Here is an 18,599-nt window from a genome sequence, read left to right as displayed (position 1 = left end):
TTTTTAGGTTAGGGCTTTGGGCCTGCAATAGAGCTAAATGCCCTTTTAAGGGCAATGCCCATCCAAATGCCCTTTTCAGGGCAATGGGGAGCTTAGGTTTTTTTAGTTAGTATTTTATTTGGGGGGTTGGTTGTGTGGGTGGTGGGTTTTACTGTTGGGGGTGTTTGTATTTTTTTTACAGGAAAAAGAGCTGATTTCTTTGGGGCAATGCCCCACAAAAGGCCCTTTTAAGGGCTATTGGTAGTTTAGTTTAGGCTAGGGTTTTTTTTATTTTGGGGGGGCTTTTTTATTTTTGATAGGGCTATTAGATTAGGTGTAATTAGTTTAAAGATCTGTAATTTGTTTTTTATTTTCTGTAATTTAGTGTTTTTTTGTGATTTAGCTAATTTAATTTATTTAATTGTATTTAATGTAGGTAAATTATTTAATTGTAGTGTAGTGTTAGGTGTTAGTGTAACTTAGGTTAGGTTTTATTTTATCGGGAAATTTTTATTTATTTTAGCTAGGTAGTTATTAAATAGTTAATAACTATTTAATAACTATGCTACCTAGTTAAAATAAATATAAACTTGCCTGTAAAATAAAAATAAACCCTAAGCTAGATACAATGTAACTATTAGTTATATTGTAGCTAGCTTAGGGTTTATTTTATAGGTAAGTATTTAGTTTTAAATAGGAATAATGTAGTTAATGATAGTAATTTTATTTAGATTTATTTAAATTATATTTCAATTAGGGGGTGTTAAGGTTAGGGTTAGACTTAGGTTTAGGGGTAAATAAATGTAATATATTGGGGGCGGCAGATTAGGGGTTAATAAATTAGCTAGGTTGCAGCGACTTTGGGGGCGGCAGATTAGGGGTTAATAAATATAATGTAGGTGATGGCGATGTTGGGGGCAGCAGTTTAGGGGTTAATAAATATAATGTCGGTGGCGGCGATGTCCGGAGCGGCAGATTAGGGGTTAATAAGTATAATGCAGGTGTCAGCGATGTCGGGGGCAGCAGATTAGGGGTTAATAAGTGTAAGATTAGGGTTGTTTAGACTCGGTGTTCATGTTAGGGTGTTAGGTGTAAACATAAAATGTGTTTCACCATAGGAATCAATGGTGCTGCGTTACTGAGATTTACGCTGCTTTTTGGCAGGTGTTAGACTTTTTCTCACCCGGCTCTCTCCATTGATGTCTATGGGGAACTCATGCACTAGCACGTATGACCAGCTCACCACTGACTTAAGCAGCGCTGGTATTGAAGTGCGGTATGGAGCACATTTTTGCTCTACGCTCACTTCTTGCCTGTTAACGCCGGGTTTGTAAAACCTGTAATACCAGCGCTGCAGGTAAGTGAGCGGTGAGAAAAAACTGCTTGTTAGCTCCGCACAGCTCCTAACGCAAAACTTGTAATCTCGCCGTTAAAAAAAAATGTCACCAGTATTGTATGTAAAATATTACTGAATATATACATATATACATATATGCATAAATGTGTTAGTCCTTTATTCAGACGCTCACAATTTCTCATTCATGTTTGAGCTCATACCCCACACAGTTCCAAACAAAGAGAAATATGGTGGGTTTATGTGAGGGAAAAGGAAGAAAAAGAAAACAATTCACTCTGTATTGCTAATAATAGCAATTATTTAATTGAAATTTGGCTGCCATATTGAATAGATACAGTTCCTTTTTTATCTAATATGGCCACAAAGTTTACAGTAAGATAGTACACACAGAGAATGCAAGTAACAGCATGGGATTATAAAGAAACAGGCAGCATGTCCTTGTAAAACATGGTTCATAGGATCCCCTGCCATTCCTATTTTAATAATAGAAATTAAGAACAATTTAGACCTGTCTTGGGATTAAATTGGGACAGTACCACACAATGCCAACTTCTGCCATTTATATGCACTTTTTTTCTCCTCTACTTAAAGATACATAATAAATACTGAAGTTATCATATAAAATATGTAATTATGTGTAATGAAACAGCTTGACAATATACATTCTCCCCTGCCCCCCCCCCTTTTTTCTTTCCTAACTCTCGGAAATTCATACTGCAGATTTCACAAGCCTAACCATGTTACATATACATTCCTATTTAGCCTCCACAAAGATGGTAAGATAAGGAACTGCATAACAATGGAATGTTTGGAAATAACAGTGGCTGTCAGTGGTTACTCCATTAAGAAATCTGAATTGGGGGGCGTGTCCGTGCAGCGTTCAGGGAAGGACGCATCTTCTGAGGGCTCTGGCCGAAATTACAATAAACCGCTGGTTATTGTGTACTAACGGCAAGATCTAGTACATAATTTATAAGGATATCACAACTCTAGCAGCTGTGGTCCCATATCTGCTATCCTTGCTGTTTTTATGACTCTGGGGACTCAGCTCGGAACATTAAGGCCTAGGGCGGCGGCCCTCTATTAGGTAACCCCCCCCCCCCCGGGAAGAAACGGGGTTACTGGTGCTGTCGGAATATTCCGACTTACCAATTCTTCAATACCACATAGCCATCCTCTGGAGAGACATTACATTGAACAGGTAATCTGCGATCAACAGTCCTATAGAAGTGTGCACCCCTATACCCACGTTACTGTCCACAAGATCACTTTAAGATGGCGACTACATGGGAAACAGACATGGAGCAGGAGCTGGAGCAACGCTTCGCTAAACTGGACGCTATTCTCTTTAGAATGTATCAGAGATCACTCCCGTTGGATTGCACAAATAACACTTCATCTTCTATAGAGCACATAACGGCAAGAGATCTGGTGCATACTCCTACAACACCCACAAACAAAGATGGCGAAAGGAGAGATACTACATTAAGGAGCCAACCTTTATGCACAGAAATTCCCCTCATACAGCAGACAGAGCGAGATTTACATAAAATGAAGGGGGATGACAAAACTAACCATACCAAAAAAGAGGCAGCCCTAGCTGACTTCCACCCGCAGACCGAGACAGAGGCATCGATGAGACAGCGGGGACAGCACATAATATATGGCCGCTAAACGGGAAAATTCCCATATCTCCCATTCAAGATAAAATAGCTAGGGCTAACTCCAGCAGGCGGCCGGGCTCTGATGCTGATCTCAATATAACATTACTGGAGCAGAAACCCCCAATTGCGAGACCACTGCCGATGAGTGGCGAAATCACTACAAGTACACAATTTAGCCAGGCCCGGCGTACCCTGACCAACTTAACCCACCTGATTAAGGACGGGATCGTCCCTGCTGCCCCTGATACTGTTGAGGCAGCTACGATCAGCACTAGCGAACGGATGCTGTCTACTGCCAGAGCCGGTCTCACAGAGTCGGTGAGGGGGTCTCCCGCTGCTAAAACTACATCACAAACAAGCGCTAGCAAGCAGATTTGCGCACCGGATAATATATCCCAACCTGACTCCCGCGGTGACTCTCCAAATGGGACTAATACTATACCGCTTGCAGGCAAAAACAACTTAAGCTCCATAGGACACTTACAGAGAGAAAGTTGTCTTACTAACTTGCTAAGGACAATCGGTGTACACAACGAGTCGCTGCTTTGCTTGCACATAGACCCAGGGGGCTGATACTTGGTAAATGCAAACCCGGTCTTTGGGTCCATTTGACTTTTAGACCCACTGTTAAAGCTTACAGTTCTTTTTTAATGCTATGTTATGTTGGGTTGTGCTCTCTTGAGCAGATATGTTTTTCAAGATGTCTTTTTGATACCTCGGCACTTGATCACGCAGGGGCCACTGACACCTCACTACTAGCCCTTTTACAGACTAATCTTTATAAAATGTACTGCTAACTGGTATTTGTTTTACAGTGTCTACTTACCTTTCAAATGCCAACATAATGGGGGGTAGTGCAGTCCTAATATGCAACAGTGATGTGGCTAATAACATTGTGTTCCAATAATACATAAGCTTATATTAATAATGCATATCGCAATAGGGGTGCTTGTCTTACAGTTTCTGACTACATGTAGTCCTCAACACTATATCATGGTCTGTCCTGTTTCATGCTAGCCCATATTGATAACATGCACCACATATGTCATAGCTTGCTTTATAGCTACAGACAACACAGAACGGCAAGCTATGTCTTTCTAAAGTCACAGGAGATAGCAAGTTTACAAGCTTACACCTGCTCATTACACATTGCTGGGTAGTAGGGGTCAGGACATTAACTGTCCCTTGCCTATTAACAATCAACTTGGTCTCTGGAGGACCTGAATATGTTTTATCTTGTATGTTTCATAATATTTTGTTTATATAACCTTACTCAACTCTACAAACCCCCAATTTTGTATGGATACAAACTAATCAAAGGCCCAAGAGTGGTCTGGAAATTTGTTCTATGGGGAGAAAATGAGGTTTGACTCTACAAATCAATGTATATTTTGCATGAATCATCATCTGGTCTCTTCTCACTTGCATTTTTAGTTATGTATACTGCCATGTTTCTGTTTGTTTTGTCGAAATTGTTTGTTTTTTGTTTTAACTATATACAATCCCTACCTTTATGCCCACAATACAGCATGGAGGACTTATGAGTGGTCCGCATTGTTATTTAAAGGGACAAAAAAGAGGACAACTACTTCAGGTCCACAAGCATGATTTTATAATATCAACTTGACATTGTATTGTACACTCATATAAAAGCATGTTTACTGTATCGTATAATTCCTCAATAAAAATTGTTTTAAAAAAAAAAAAAAAAAAGAAATCTGAATTGGCCTCGAAGTAAGGAAACTGGTTGGTAGTATTTGGGTATTTTAAAAAAATGCAGTAAACAAGGTGTTAATTAATTTCAAAAATGAGCACTGTCACTGTTAATTGAAATGTTTCTTGGCACCTTTAAGGTCAGGAAAACAACCCTAGTCCTACGGTTTTGGAGACAATTGAAAGTTATGAACATTTGACACAGAATATTAGTGGAAACAATTCTAAAATAATATATATTATAAGAATTGTTGTTGAATTCTGTTTAGTAGTGACTAGAAGTATTACTGTTTCAGACGCTCCAATTAACAGAAAATAGTTTCTATTACAGAGGTGTGCTGCTATTTGTGCTTGTTCTAGTCCTCTGAATCATTTATTGTGGAATTATCTAGGACTAGTGCAGCCTCTGAAAAGCACTTCCTGAACATGGGAGAATGTGATTAATTCCATGGAAATGAAAAGGTCACTCTAATTGACATGACCTGCGTAATTAAGCAATCTCTGTTTACACATTGCAAGACGACAGTGCTGTGAAGATGGCACCCCTGACAGGATGTCGTTAGAAGTCTGCAGACCAGCAACCTTCTGTATGTTCCTGCCAGTCACCTACACAGATCTCTGCCTGGAGAGAGCATAGGCACAACGCCAATATCATCTAAAACACAGCTCTGCACATGAACATGCAACAGGCTGACTCAAACCTGATAACACTAATAGTTTACCTGCAATGCTAAACATTCATCTGGGCTGTGCTTGTGATCTTGATTATAATTCAGTACACAGCCAATGTAAAACAATGCTTACTGCTGCGTAATTCAATTCTTTTTATGAACAGTGTTAGAGTATCAATAGGAGATAGCATCAAAAATCTTGTTCTTGTTTAAGTATTTATTAAAATACTAATGTACGAGTTTTCAATCTTTCGCTTAGGCCGAAGGTAGTGATATATACTTTACATTCCAAAGTTCTTCACATAAAAGAAAATGTTCTTTTTATTTTTAAACGTATACATATATATGATTTTGTTTTGTAAAATATATATCTATACCTATACCTATATATAAAAATGAAGAGTCTGCACTCACTGCGCTTATATCAAGTGTAAACTTTATTGATACGTGATGTTTCAGGGATGACAACAACCCCCTTTCCTTCCCCAAAACGTCACGTATCAATAAAGTTTACACTTGATATAAGCTCAGCGAGTATGGACTCTTCGTTTTGATATATTCTTCTGATCCTGTCACCCTGGCATGCTGACTACAGGTACAGTGCATCTCTTGGTTGCAAGTATACAGTATATATATATATATATATATATATATATATATATATATATATATATATATATATTATATTATATTATATTATATATCTTCTCTTAAGAGTTGGCAAACACCAAAAAATGTAAACCCAGGCTCAGCTTGTATCATTATGGGTATTTACATAGCAGGCAGTCACAGGTCCATATAAAAGCCTTATAAACAAAAACAGTCAACATATTATGGCCTTATGCCATAACGTTTTGGTTCTAACGCAGCCTTTGTCAATTGGAGGCCAAAGTATTATGATGCTTTGGCCTCCATGTGACTAAGGCCATATTTTTTTTTTCTGTTTTTGCTTAATAAAGGCTTTTAATATGGACCTGTGACTGCCTACTATGTAAATACCCATAAAGATACAAGCTTAGCCTAGTTTTTTAATGTGTATAAATATATACTGGGGTGGAAAAATATCACTATGGTTTACTAGTCAGGGGTTAAAAAGCTACTGGCCCAGAGGGTAAAGTTACTAGTCCTCTTAAATAGGAAAGGTCAAATTTCTAAGTGGACCACTGGAAATTTCAAGCCCTGTGTGTATATGTGTATGTATATGTGTATGTATATGTGTATGTGTATGTGTATGTATATGTGTATGTATATGTGTATGTGTATGTATATGTGTATGTATATGTGTATGTATATGTGTATGTATATGTGTATGTATATGTGTATGTATATGTGTATTTGTATGTATATGTGTATGTATATGTGTATGTATATGTATATGTGTATGTGTATGTATATGTGTATGTATATGTGTATGTATATGTGTATGTATATGTGTATGTGTATGTATATGTGTATGTGTATGTATATGTGTATGTATATGTGTATGTATATGTGTATGTATATGTGTATGTGTATGTATATGTGTATGTATATGTGTATGTATATGTGTATGTATATGTATATGTGTATGTGTATGTATATGTGTATGTATATGTGTATGTATATGTGTATGTATATGTGTATGTATATGTGTATGTATATGTGTATGTGTATGTATATGTGTATGTATATGTGTATGTATATGTATGTGTATGTGTATGTATATGTGTATGTATATGTGTATGTGTATGTGTATGTATATGTGTATGTGTATGTGTATGTATATGTGTATGTATATGTGTATGTATATGTGTATGTATATGTGTATGTATATGTATATATGTATGTATATGTGTATGTATATGTATATGTATATGTGTATGTGTATGTATATGTGTATGTATATGTGTATGTGTATGTGTATGTATATGTATATGTGTATGTATATGTGTATGTATATGTATATGTGTATGTGTATGTATATGTGTATGTATATGTGTATGTATATGTGTATGTATATGTGTATGTATATGTATATGTGTATGTGTATGTATATGTGTATGTATATGTATATGTATATGTGTATGTGTATGTATATGTGTATGTATATGTGTATGTATATGTGTATGTATATGTGTATGTATATGTGTATGTATATGTATATGTGTATGTATATGTATATGTGTATGTATATGTGTATGTATATGTATATGTGTATGTGTATGTGTATGTGTATGTGTATGTGTATGTGTATGTGTATGTATATGTGTATGTATATGTGTATGTATATGTGTATGTATATGTGTATGTATATGTATATGTATATGTGTATGTATATGTGTATGTATATGTGTATGTATATGTGTATGTATATATATACTTGGCTTGAGAAAGGGCAAAGCCCGAAACGTTGCCTATGTTTTCTTGCTTGAAAATAAATCACTAAAAAATCCATTTGGAGTGCTGCAGCTTTTTCTTCTATTCTATATAAATATATATATAAAGAAAAGTATATTTAAAAATAAAAAGAACATTTTCTTCTAAGTGAAGAACATTGAATGTGGTATTTCTATTCAAAACACAACAAATCACAATAAAATATATTACAATTTGAATAAAAATTATATTTCATATTTCAAGGCATTTAACTGTAAAGGGCTCAAAGGTGTATATATACATATAAGTATGTATATATGTATATAAATGTGTATAAATGTGTTTCTGTGTGTATATATGTATGTACACATATAAACACATAAATACACATGTATATACATATTTACACATATAAATACACACATTCACACACACACACACACACACACATATAAATATATATATATATATATATATAAATATACATACACATACATAATAGAACTTCCAAATCAAATACTTTTATCATATACCATATCCATTTTAACCCTTAAAATACATTTTTATTAATATTTTTATGTGTGTAATAGTTTATTTTAATGTGCTTGAGATGTGTTTTCTGCAACTTTATTTTTAACCCTTATACTTTACACTAGGTCTTCAGGCTCGCTAACCCGTTGAGCGCAAATATTGTTTGCACTCAAGCATTCATTTTCAACCTGTAATATGCACACTAATTAGCACTGTCTCAATATTGCTTAAAACTACTTGTGCTAACATTAGCACACCACTTGTAATCAAGCCTAAAATGTTTAGCCATATATAGAAAAACATTGTACAATGCACTTATTTTAATCTTGCCTGTTATTCATGTAATTAACCTTTGAGAGTTTTTTTTTAACCCCATCCCTCAAGGCAGGCTGGAGTAGATAGTAAAAGATTCTGGACCTTTTCCCAACTACATGCTATATATTTTTAGCTTGATTGGTTCAGGACCTTGTTAACATTTGTCCCTTATTGGCCTCTGCCAATGATGTCCCTAGGCTGTTTAAGACAGCAAACATACTGCTTACAACAAATGCTAATTAAAATGTATTTTGCATACAGATTTATTGCAATACAGGGCTTAACTGTGGATAGACACCATGCCTATAAAAAAACCAAAGTATTTTAATGCTCTCTTAAAGCATAGATTCTAGATTCCATATGAATGTAGAGAGTACTTGATAAAAAAATATCAAACACATAAATAGATATGTACACATATATAGACATATATACAAGTGGACTGGAGCCCTTTGCAATTAAAGGAACATTATACACTACTTTTTTCTTTGCACAAATGTTTTGTAGATGATCTATTTATATAGCCCATAAAGTTTTTTTGTTTTTTTTAAATGTATAGTTTTGCTTATTTTTTAAATAACGTTGCTCTGAATTTTAGACTCCAAGCCAAGCCCCAAAGTTTTATGAGAATACCGTCAGATACCTACTCCAGCTTGTTCCTGTTTTGTGTAAAGGGTCTTTTCATATGCAAAAGAAAGGGGAGGGGTGTTATTTCCCCCTTTCAGTGGGCTTTCCAGCTACCTTTTCAACAGAGCTAAACTGAAAGCTTCTAAGTAAGTTTTTAAACGGTTTTATACTGGATTTTCATATCAGTTTCTGTGCATCTTATTCTTTATAGTAGTGTCTATTACATGCAGTTTATTGAAAATTGGTGTATACTGTCCCTTTAAGTAGATGAAAACATATTAAAGCATATTTATGCAATATTCATTTTTAATAAAGGTTTTAACTATGTATCTACTGTAAATATTTCTGCACATTGCAGAATATTTATATATATTTCTAAATAGACATTCATTCATATATATATATATATATATATATATATATATATATATATATATATATATATATATATATATATATATAGAGAGAGAGAGAGAGAGAGAGAGAGAGAGAGAGAGAGAGAGAGACAGACAGACAGACAGATAGATAGATAGATAGATAGATAGATAGATAGATAGATAGAGATATATATTTTACCAAAAAAAACATCAGATATATGTAAAAACATTTATTTATAAATAAATCAAACATATTCTGTTATTTGAAGAACACTGGAATGTGAAATATTCATATTTTCATGTTGGGTTAGCGCAAATGAGAATATGCGATTGAGTTTGTGCAAGAGTGGGGTATTAGGTTTTTTTCCTCTATTGCCCTTTATGGGGGTATACGTGAATGCGCATATAATATTCTAACTTCGTCTTTTTGCGCTTGTTGGGTTAGAGTGAGGCCGAAAACAGTTAACTTTTAACTTGTAATATGAGTGCAAACCGAGAAGAGCAAAAAGCTTACTTCTAGCACAATTAACGCTTGCTCTGAAGCGCTAATTTGCGCTCCACTTGTAATCTGGCCCTTAATAAGGCCTGTTCTGAGTCACTGAAAACACAAGACTGTACAAGTTAGATTTTATTTACAAGACTTTAAAAAAAAACTAAATCTATCACTTTTGTTTAATCTTTTGATTTATACCTTGCTGGATGGTTTGCTATAAAGATAAAGGACCAGTCAACACAGTAGATTTGCATAATCAACAAATGCAAGATAACAAGAGAATGAAATAGCAGTTAGTCTGAACTTCAAATGAGTAGTAGATTTTTTTTCTGACAATTTTAAAAGTTATGTCTATTTCCACTCCCCCTGTACCATGTGATAGCCATCAGCCAATAACAAATGCATACACGTACCATGTGACAGCCATCAGCCATTCACAAATGCATACAGACTTATTCTTGCACATGCTCAGTAGGAGCTGGTGGCTCAAAAAGTTTAAATATAAAAAGACTGTGCACATTTAGTTAATGGAAGTAAATTGGAAAGTTGTTTAAAATGGCATGCTCTATCTGAATAATGAAAGATTAATTTTGATTGAGTGTCCCTTTAAGTAATTTATACTTTCTGCTATTTTCACTTAAATAATGTGAGGATTTTCTCTTTTCAGTACAATATTTATCTTTTTCTATTTGATAACGATCTCTTAAGGTATTTAATTCTTGTCTTCAAGATTGTTACTTATTATTTTTTCTATTTTTTTTTAGGCCCATGAATCGCCTAAGTTATACTAAATTTCCTCCATTAAACTTTAGGAATGAATGATGGTCCAAAAGGGTCTTATGTAAAAAGGAGGTTCCTGCTATATCTGTATAACTTTATATGGGCTCACCTAGAATTTAGTAGTATTATCGCTATTTGTTTTGAAAATTGTCTTCAAGATTGTTCTTATTGTATCATCAAAAACTATATGTTATATGTGATATTTTTTTTTTAAATCCTCAGTAAAAGATTTTTAAAGTAAAAATTGCCAGAAACCTTAAAGGGACAAAAAACACCAACGTTTTTCTTTCCTAATTCAGCGGAATCTGTTGGAGCTCTAGAACTAATTGATAATAATAATGAAATAAAGTATACAGTTTTAATCAATGTTCCAATTTACCTCTGTTATCAAATTTGCTTCATTCTCATGGTATAATTTGTTGAAGGAGCTGCAATGCACTATTGGGAGCTAGCTGAACGAGCCAACGACAAGAGGCAAATATGTTTAGCCACCAATCCGTAACAGTGCATTGGTGCCCCTGAGCCTTCCTAGGTATGCTCTTCAGCAAAGGATACTATACTAAGAGAACAAAGCAAATGTATATAGTATAAATAAATTAGAAAGTTGCTCAAAATTGCATGCTTTATATGAATCATGAACGTATAATTTTGTCATCACTATCCCTTTAAACTAATCACCAGCTAGCTCCCAGTAGTGCATTGCTACTATAAGCCTAGCTAGATATTATTTTCAACAAGAATAAAAAGAGTAGGAAACAATTTACTGTAGATAGTAGAAGTGAATTGGATAGTTGTGCAAAATCGCATACGCTTAATCATGGAAGTGTAATTTTGACTTGACTGTCTCTTTAAACATATGCATATAGTAAAACGATGATATACATTCTTAATTTAGATGTTTAAATTAAATTAATACCATGGTATCTACCTGTACAATCTTACCTAACAGATACTGAAAATGTTCACATTTTTAAAGTTGAAAGAATTGACCATTTATTTAATATTAAAGTTATGGTAATTCTTCTAATCAAGGATTTAATCCACTAGGGATAAATAATTTGAAGCAACCAGTGGAGTGATAATTGATTACTGATTTACTACCTATATACGTTATCTTCAGGGTTGCTACTTGACAAGCTTTAAACAAGGATCTCAGACAGCCAAACTGATTTTCTTTTTATCACTTCACACAGAGTTTGCACTTTAGGTCTATTCGATAAAACCTTCAATTGGATTCTTTATTGATTTTGATACTTTATTGAGTAACTTTCTAGGTTTTCCATTCTATTCATTAAAAAAACCTTACTAAGCACCTGGTGATATTACAATTGGTAGTATATAAGCTAAACATGCATTTAGGCTCTGCACATTTAGCTTCCTGGTACAATTAAAGGGGTATTGCACAGTAACTCTTTCTGTCCTTTATTTTGTTTCCGGTGACCGATTGTACCCGGTAGAGTGTATAAAATTGTTCACAAATAGTCCCTTTATTTTGTCATTTGAAATAGCTGACTTTGCCTTTTGTATCCCCTCCTATACTGAACATGTCAATACTTAAAGGGACACTGTACCCAATTTTTTTTCTTTCGTAATTCAGATTGAGCATGACATTTTAAGCAACTTTCTAATTTACTCCTTTTATCAAATTTTCTTCATTCTCTTGGTATCTTTATTTGAAATGAAAAAAATGTAAGTTTAGATGCCGGCCCATTTTTGGTGAACATCCTGAGTTGTCCTTGCTGATTGGTGGATAAATTCATTCACCAATAAAAAAAGTGCTGTCCAGAGTACTGAACCCAAAACAAGCTTAGATGCCTTCTTTTTCAAATAAAGATATCAAGAGAACAAAGAAAAATTGATAATAGGAGTAAATTAGAAAGTTGCTAAAAATTGCATGTTCTTTCTGAATTGCAAAAGAAAAATTTTGGGTACAGTGTCCCTTTAAGTAATGGTTATAGAAAAACTATGTAAACAAGTATGTTTAGATGAAATTATTCTCCCAGAGTGGACTGTGACAGAGAGGTACTAAAATGTTCATTTTCCATTGTCCTCTCTAAGTTTTCTTTGAGTAAACAGTGAGAAAAAAAGATAAGGATTACTTTGTGAAAATAATTAGATACGATAATAGGGTCTGCTCTCCCTACAAATAATAAATTTTATTGGGTTGTGGTTTCAATTAGTAGGTACAGTTATTTCATATAGAAAATTAAACCCCAATGAGAAAGTTCCCATATTTTTTAAACTCTGCAGCTGGTGTAAAATGTTTTTGGAAACCAATTTTACAGTACATAGTGTCCCTTTAATAAAAAAGGTGCACATGTGGTGAAAAGGGGAAAAAGTAATGGGGTTTGTAGGGGAACTGAAAATGTTTTATGGTGGCTCAACATTTGGTACTGTTAGATCCACTAAGCCACTTTTCACCTGTTATAGCAAGAATACATTATAAAAGCAATGCGACAACCACAAACATAGGTCAATGAATGTATCCATTTTTTTATTTTGTTATATATTTTTCCAATCTTTCATAAAATAACACTCATCAAGCTACCATGACTGAAGTCACAATTTGCCAAAGATGTAATGATCAACATTTCAAAAATACAACCTGCGATGGGCATAAGGAAATCGTGCTCTAGGCAAGGTGTGCATGGTGTATAACCATCAATAAGCAGCTGTGTATACCCCAATATTTCCTGCAGGAGAATGCAAATGCTGATCTCTTCATTTATAACAGTTTTTAAAATAATAAGCTGTGGTTATGAAGCTCAGACTCTTCACTAGGTTTAAGAAATGTAGCTCAGATTTAGGAGCCAGTAAATATACTGAGGAACAAGCTAAGACTGTATACAGATTTTTTAAAGGGATACTGAACTCTATTTTTTTCTTTTGTGATTTAGATAGAGCATGCAATTTTAAGCAACTTTCTAATTTATTCCTATTCTCAATTCTACTTCTTCCTCTTGGTATCTTTATTTGATAAAGCAGGAATGTAAATGTAGCCACCAATCAGTGCTATCCAGGGTGCTCAACCAAAAATGGGCCAGCTTGTAAGCTTTACATTCCTGCTTTTTCAAAAAAAGATACCAAGAGAACAAAGAAAAATTGATAATAGGAGTACAGTACAGTAAGTTGCTTACAATACACAGTAAGTTGCTTAAAATGGCATGTTCTAACTTAATAATGAAATAAAAAATGTTGGTTTTGTATCCCTTTAAGGTCTGAACTAAAAGGCTCCTTTAACCATCACTGTCCATTAGTTTCAGAACAATAGCAAACAACTCAATTTCCTACAAATGTTATTTATATGATGGTGTATGTACAGTATATGTACAGTATATGTTGTAAATATGCTTTGTTACATTCATAAATATTTGCAACAGTGTTGTCAGCTAACTAAGGCAACAATATATTTACCAATTACTATTTAGCTGTTTGATATCTTTGCTACTATGTAGATCACTTTACAGCATTTATATATGAATCAATTGTTTCTGTTCCTCTCCAGCCGCCTCTCTCCCCATCCATTACCACTACCTTAAAATAACTTTAGGCACAGCAGGATCAACCACTAGGCAACCAAGGTGCATGCCTAGTGTTGCTTTCAAAATATGTGGCTTATTAAAAATAAATAAGATTTCTCACTGCTCGTGTTTGTGGTCTGCATCAAAGGGGTTTGTGTTATAAATTATAACCAGCCAGGAGCCCCAATAGGTACTTACATCTCTCTCGATCTCTCTCATTCTTTCAATATCTCTCATTCTCTCTTTCTTGCTCACTCTCATTCTCTCTCTCGTTCTCTGTATCATTCTCTCTCTCTCTTTCTTCTTCTCTCTCTCTTTCATTCTCTCTGATTCTCTCTCGTGTTTTCTCTCTCTCATTCTCTTGATATCTCTCGTTCTCTCTCTCTCTTGTTCTCTCTCTCTTTCATTTTTTCTCATTCTCGTGCGTGTTTTTCTCTCTCTCATTATCTCTCTCTTGTTCTCTCTCTCTCTCGCTCTTGTTATCGTGTCCCGTCTCTCACTCTCATTCTCTCTTTCATTCTCTCTTTTGTGTTCTCTCTCTTTATATCTCTCTCTCTTTCATTCTCTCTCATTCTCTCTCTCCCCCCTGTTCTCTGTCTCTTTCATTCTCTCTCATTCTCACTCTCTCTCCCCTGTTCTCTCTCTCGTTCTTCCTCTCACGTTCTGTCTCTCACTCCCATCCTCTCTCTCTTGTGTTATCTCTCTCACTCATTCTCTCTATCTCTCTCTCTAATCCTCTTATTCTTTCTGTCTTTTTCATTCTCAAATGCCAAACTCACATTTAAATGACAATATTTGAATACTTTGTTGTTAAAGGAAATGGAAAGTCAAAATTATACTTTCATGATTCAGCCAGAACATGTCATTTTCAATTAATGTCTATTATCAAATGTAATTCACTTTCTCTTATACTTTTTTTTTTTAAGGCATACTTAGGTAGGCTCAGGAGTAGCAATTCATGACAGGGACCTAGCTGGTGATTGGTGGCAGCACACATATGCCTCTTGTCATTGGTTCACAAGATGTGTTCAGCTAGTTCCCAGGAGTGTATTGCAATCTCAAGCTGACTTTAACTATGCATTTAACCCATTTGCAGGGTTTACTCAATTGGCATTTTAAAGGGAACTTCCCTATAGATATCAGGGTGTAACTAGTAAATGGAAAAGCCTGAGCAAATTACTTATTTGCGCAAGTATAGTTTTATTTATTCCCAAAATTTAACACCCAGGCTTGTCTTGAACCAATTCCACAGCTAAGAAAAACATCTGTTTTAATCTACATCTACTTGTGATTCCAGTTACAAGGGAAAGTCTTGTAAATGTTGGAAGAATTAGGAACACAGAAAAGATAGGGTGGAGCTGTAAGAAAGAATTTTCTTATTTCATCCCTTAATGCACAGCAGTTACATGTTTGGGAAACATGGTAATTGGCTTAAAATGCCAAGCGAATGACTGACTGTTCAGCTGCTATATTCCAAAACATATTATAATATATAAGATTTTTATTTTTTTCACTGTCAATACAGTGCAAAAAGAATAAAAAGCCCACCACTTACAGTCTTAAAGGGACATGATGCCCAAATGTTTAAGCACATGAAAGGGATGCAGCATAGCTAAAAAAAAGCTGGCTAGAAAATATCACCTGAACATTTCTATGTAAAAAAGGAAAATATTTTACCTCAAATGTCCTAAGTATTCACACCCCACTATAAAGCGACTTTAAGCAGCCAGTAAGGATGCTTGTCCCAGGACTTGCTAGGGAGTGTGCATCTGTCATGTGCAGGTATACTCATATTATTTTCATATTCAGCACTGCTGATGTTGATTGGCTATTGTTTTTGGGGGGTTTTAGCTTGCAGCTGGACAGCATCTGAAGTATAACTGTTTACACAGCACTTACTCTGGTGAGCTGAAGCAATTTTGAGGTAAAATATCTTGCTTTTTTACAGTCACTTTCAAGTGATTTAGCATATGAGTATTATGTCCCTTTAATGGTATTACAAAGTAAATATCAAACTTTTCACGATTCAGACAGAGCATACAATTTTAAACAGCTATCCAATTTACCTCCATTATCTAATTTGCTTTGTCCTGTTGATATCCTTTGTTGAAAAGAATACCAAGGTAGGCATAGGAGCAGCAATGCACTACTGGGAGCTAGCTGCTGATTGGAGGCTGTGCATGTATGCTTCTTGTCATTGGCTCATTTGTTGTGTTAAGCTAGCTCCCAGTAGTGTATTGCTGCAAGAGAATTTGATACAAGTAGATTGGAAAGTTGTTTAAAATTGTACAGTCTATTAAAATCATGAAATGATTTTTGGAGTTCCGTGTCCCTTTAAGACTTGCATTAAACAGGGGTGCAATACAGAATAAATGTAACTTTGTAATAGTTTTCTCTTACCTGGAATCTACGCATATCACGAGGATTGCCAGCATTCTTCAGGCAGTTTTGGTTACACTTTAAAAAAAATTTCAGGAAGAATCTGTAAAGGCAAAGAGGAAACAATTAAACATTTTGAAGGAAAAAAAAAGGTTTTCAGAATGATTAAGAAACATTTGTTTTAAACCCACAATGACTTTGGTGAACATTTCTAGTGCTACTTTCTTCTGGTTCTCAGTTGTAATATGGAAAAAACAGAAATGATCCCATAGGGCCAAACCTGCATTTAATCAATACTAGATATACTGTAATCAAACATTAGAGGCATCCAGACACACCCGCCAACCACCCATTAACTGCACACAATCTCACGGCTCCACCCACAAAATGGTATTGGGTCCCCATCAACCCCCTGAGTCCCCAATACCCAGCCACAAATGTTGGGAGCTATGGTTTTGTGCTGGGTTTTTATTGAAAATTACATAATAAATGTCACCTATGAAACCAAAAGACATATTTTAAGAAACATGCTTAAGCCAGAAGAATGTTAAGACACAACTTTAGTTGCTTTATTAATGTTTCTTTTATATGTAAATTAATTTAATACAAAGGTAGAAAGTTATGACTGCATTTCATAGAAAGGCATGATTAAGGACTGATGTGTCTGAAACATTGTCGCTAATACCATCTGAAATAAACATTTATTTGTGATAAGTGTTGCTGATTATGAACTGTCCTATGGGTAAGAGTCTTATGGTGCAGGCTCCGTACTTTTGGAAAAATATATACACTTGTGCTGGAGTATTGACTTTTGTTAACATTAATGACATCATTAATGACATTGAAAACATGACATCATCATCGTTCTTGCTGCTTCATAAAAAAATATGTTTTTTTAGCATTTAACATACTATATGGAATCAGTTTTAAAAAATTAAGATAGGATCTAAGGGACATAGATGTTAGGCAACAGAATTTGTGAAGTCATGGTGGTTTGGGCAATCTTAGCTGTGTTTTGGCATTTTTTGGGTACAGTGCTTGGTATCTTCAAAAAAATAAAAAAATAAAAATGAACATAGGGACATTGGGACAACGTTCCTAATTTGGAATTGCTGTGCAAATTGCAGTACAATTGTGGGTCATGATTCACTAAATATAAGAGCATGCAGATAAATGTGTACATGCTGCTTGCAATTATTATTTTTTTAAAACAAGCACTTTACACCCATTTCAGGACATCTTGCTATCTTCAGATATAAAAGTGAACTGAAGAGACATGAAAATGATGCATTAACTTTAATGTATTACATCTGTTACAGAGATAAAATGCAAAGCACAACACCCTGCATGTTTTGTATTTGCTAAATAAAGATGCAAACTTTCTACCCCGCACTCTCAATCAGGGGGCTTTTTGTCTTGAACACAACTATGCTTTTTGCAGCCAATAACAGGCTGCATCCCCTGGGCTTTGCAACCCAGTACACAGAACAGAGCTGTGCTGCAAACAAACATGTAAAAAAAAAAAGCATACTGGTTGGAGGGTCAGGATTAGGATGCTCAGCTAAGTGTGCATTTATATTTAGAAAACAAGCTTACAATAAAAAAAATTGTTTTTTCCCTAAAGAAGCATTTTATTTTGCTATAAATGTTGATGATTCATTTAATTCATTATTTTAAAGGGACATGAAACCCAATTTTTTTCTTTCATGATTTAGAAAGAACATGTCATTTTAAATAACTTTCCAATTTACTTCTATTATCTAATTTGCTTCATTCCCTTGATATCCTTTGTTGAAATCCATATCTAAATAGGCCCAGGCTGCACATAGATTCCTTG

At 34.6% G+C, this 18,599-nt stretch overlaps 1 protein-coding gene across 2 annotated transcripts in view; it reads right to left on the bottom strand.

The window, feature by feature from the left end:
* Positions 1–18,599, bottom strand: part of EBF1 (EBF transcription factor 1) — a 511,782-nt gene that overhangs the window by 151,455 nt on the left and 341,728 nt on the right. For both annotated transcript variants that reach the window (XM_053718780.1, XM_053718781.1), the window contains exon 7: positions 16,784–16,865. In XM_053718780.1, coding sequence (XP_053574755.1) covers positions 16,784–16,865 — 82 coding nt within the window. The remainder of the gene's footprint in view (positions 1–16,783; positions 16,866–18,599) is intronic.

Source organism: Bombina bombina, chromosome 6 (assembly GCF_027579735.1).
Source record: "Bombina bombina isolate aBomBom1 chromosome 6, aBomBom1.pri, whole genome shotgun sequence".
Classification (NCBI taxonomy): Eukaryota; Metazoa; Chordata; class Amphibia; order Anura; family Bombinatoridae; genus Bombina; species Bombina bombina.
This window is presented reverse-complemented; position numbering and strand designations above follow the sequence as displayed.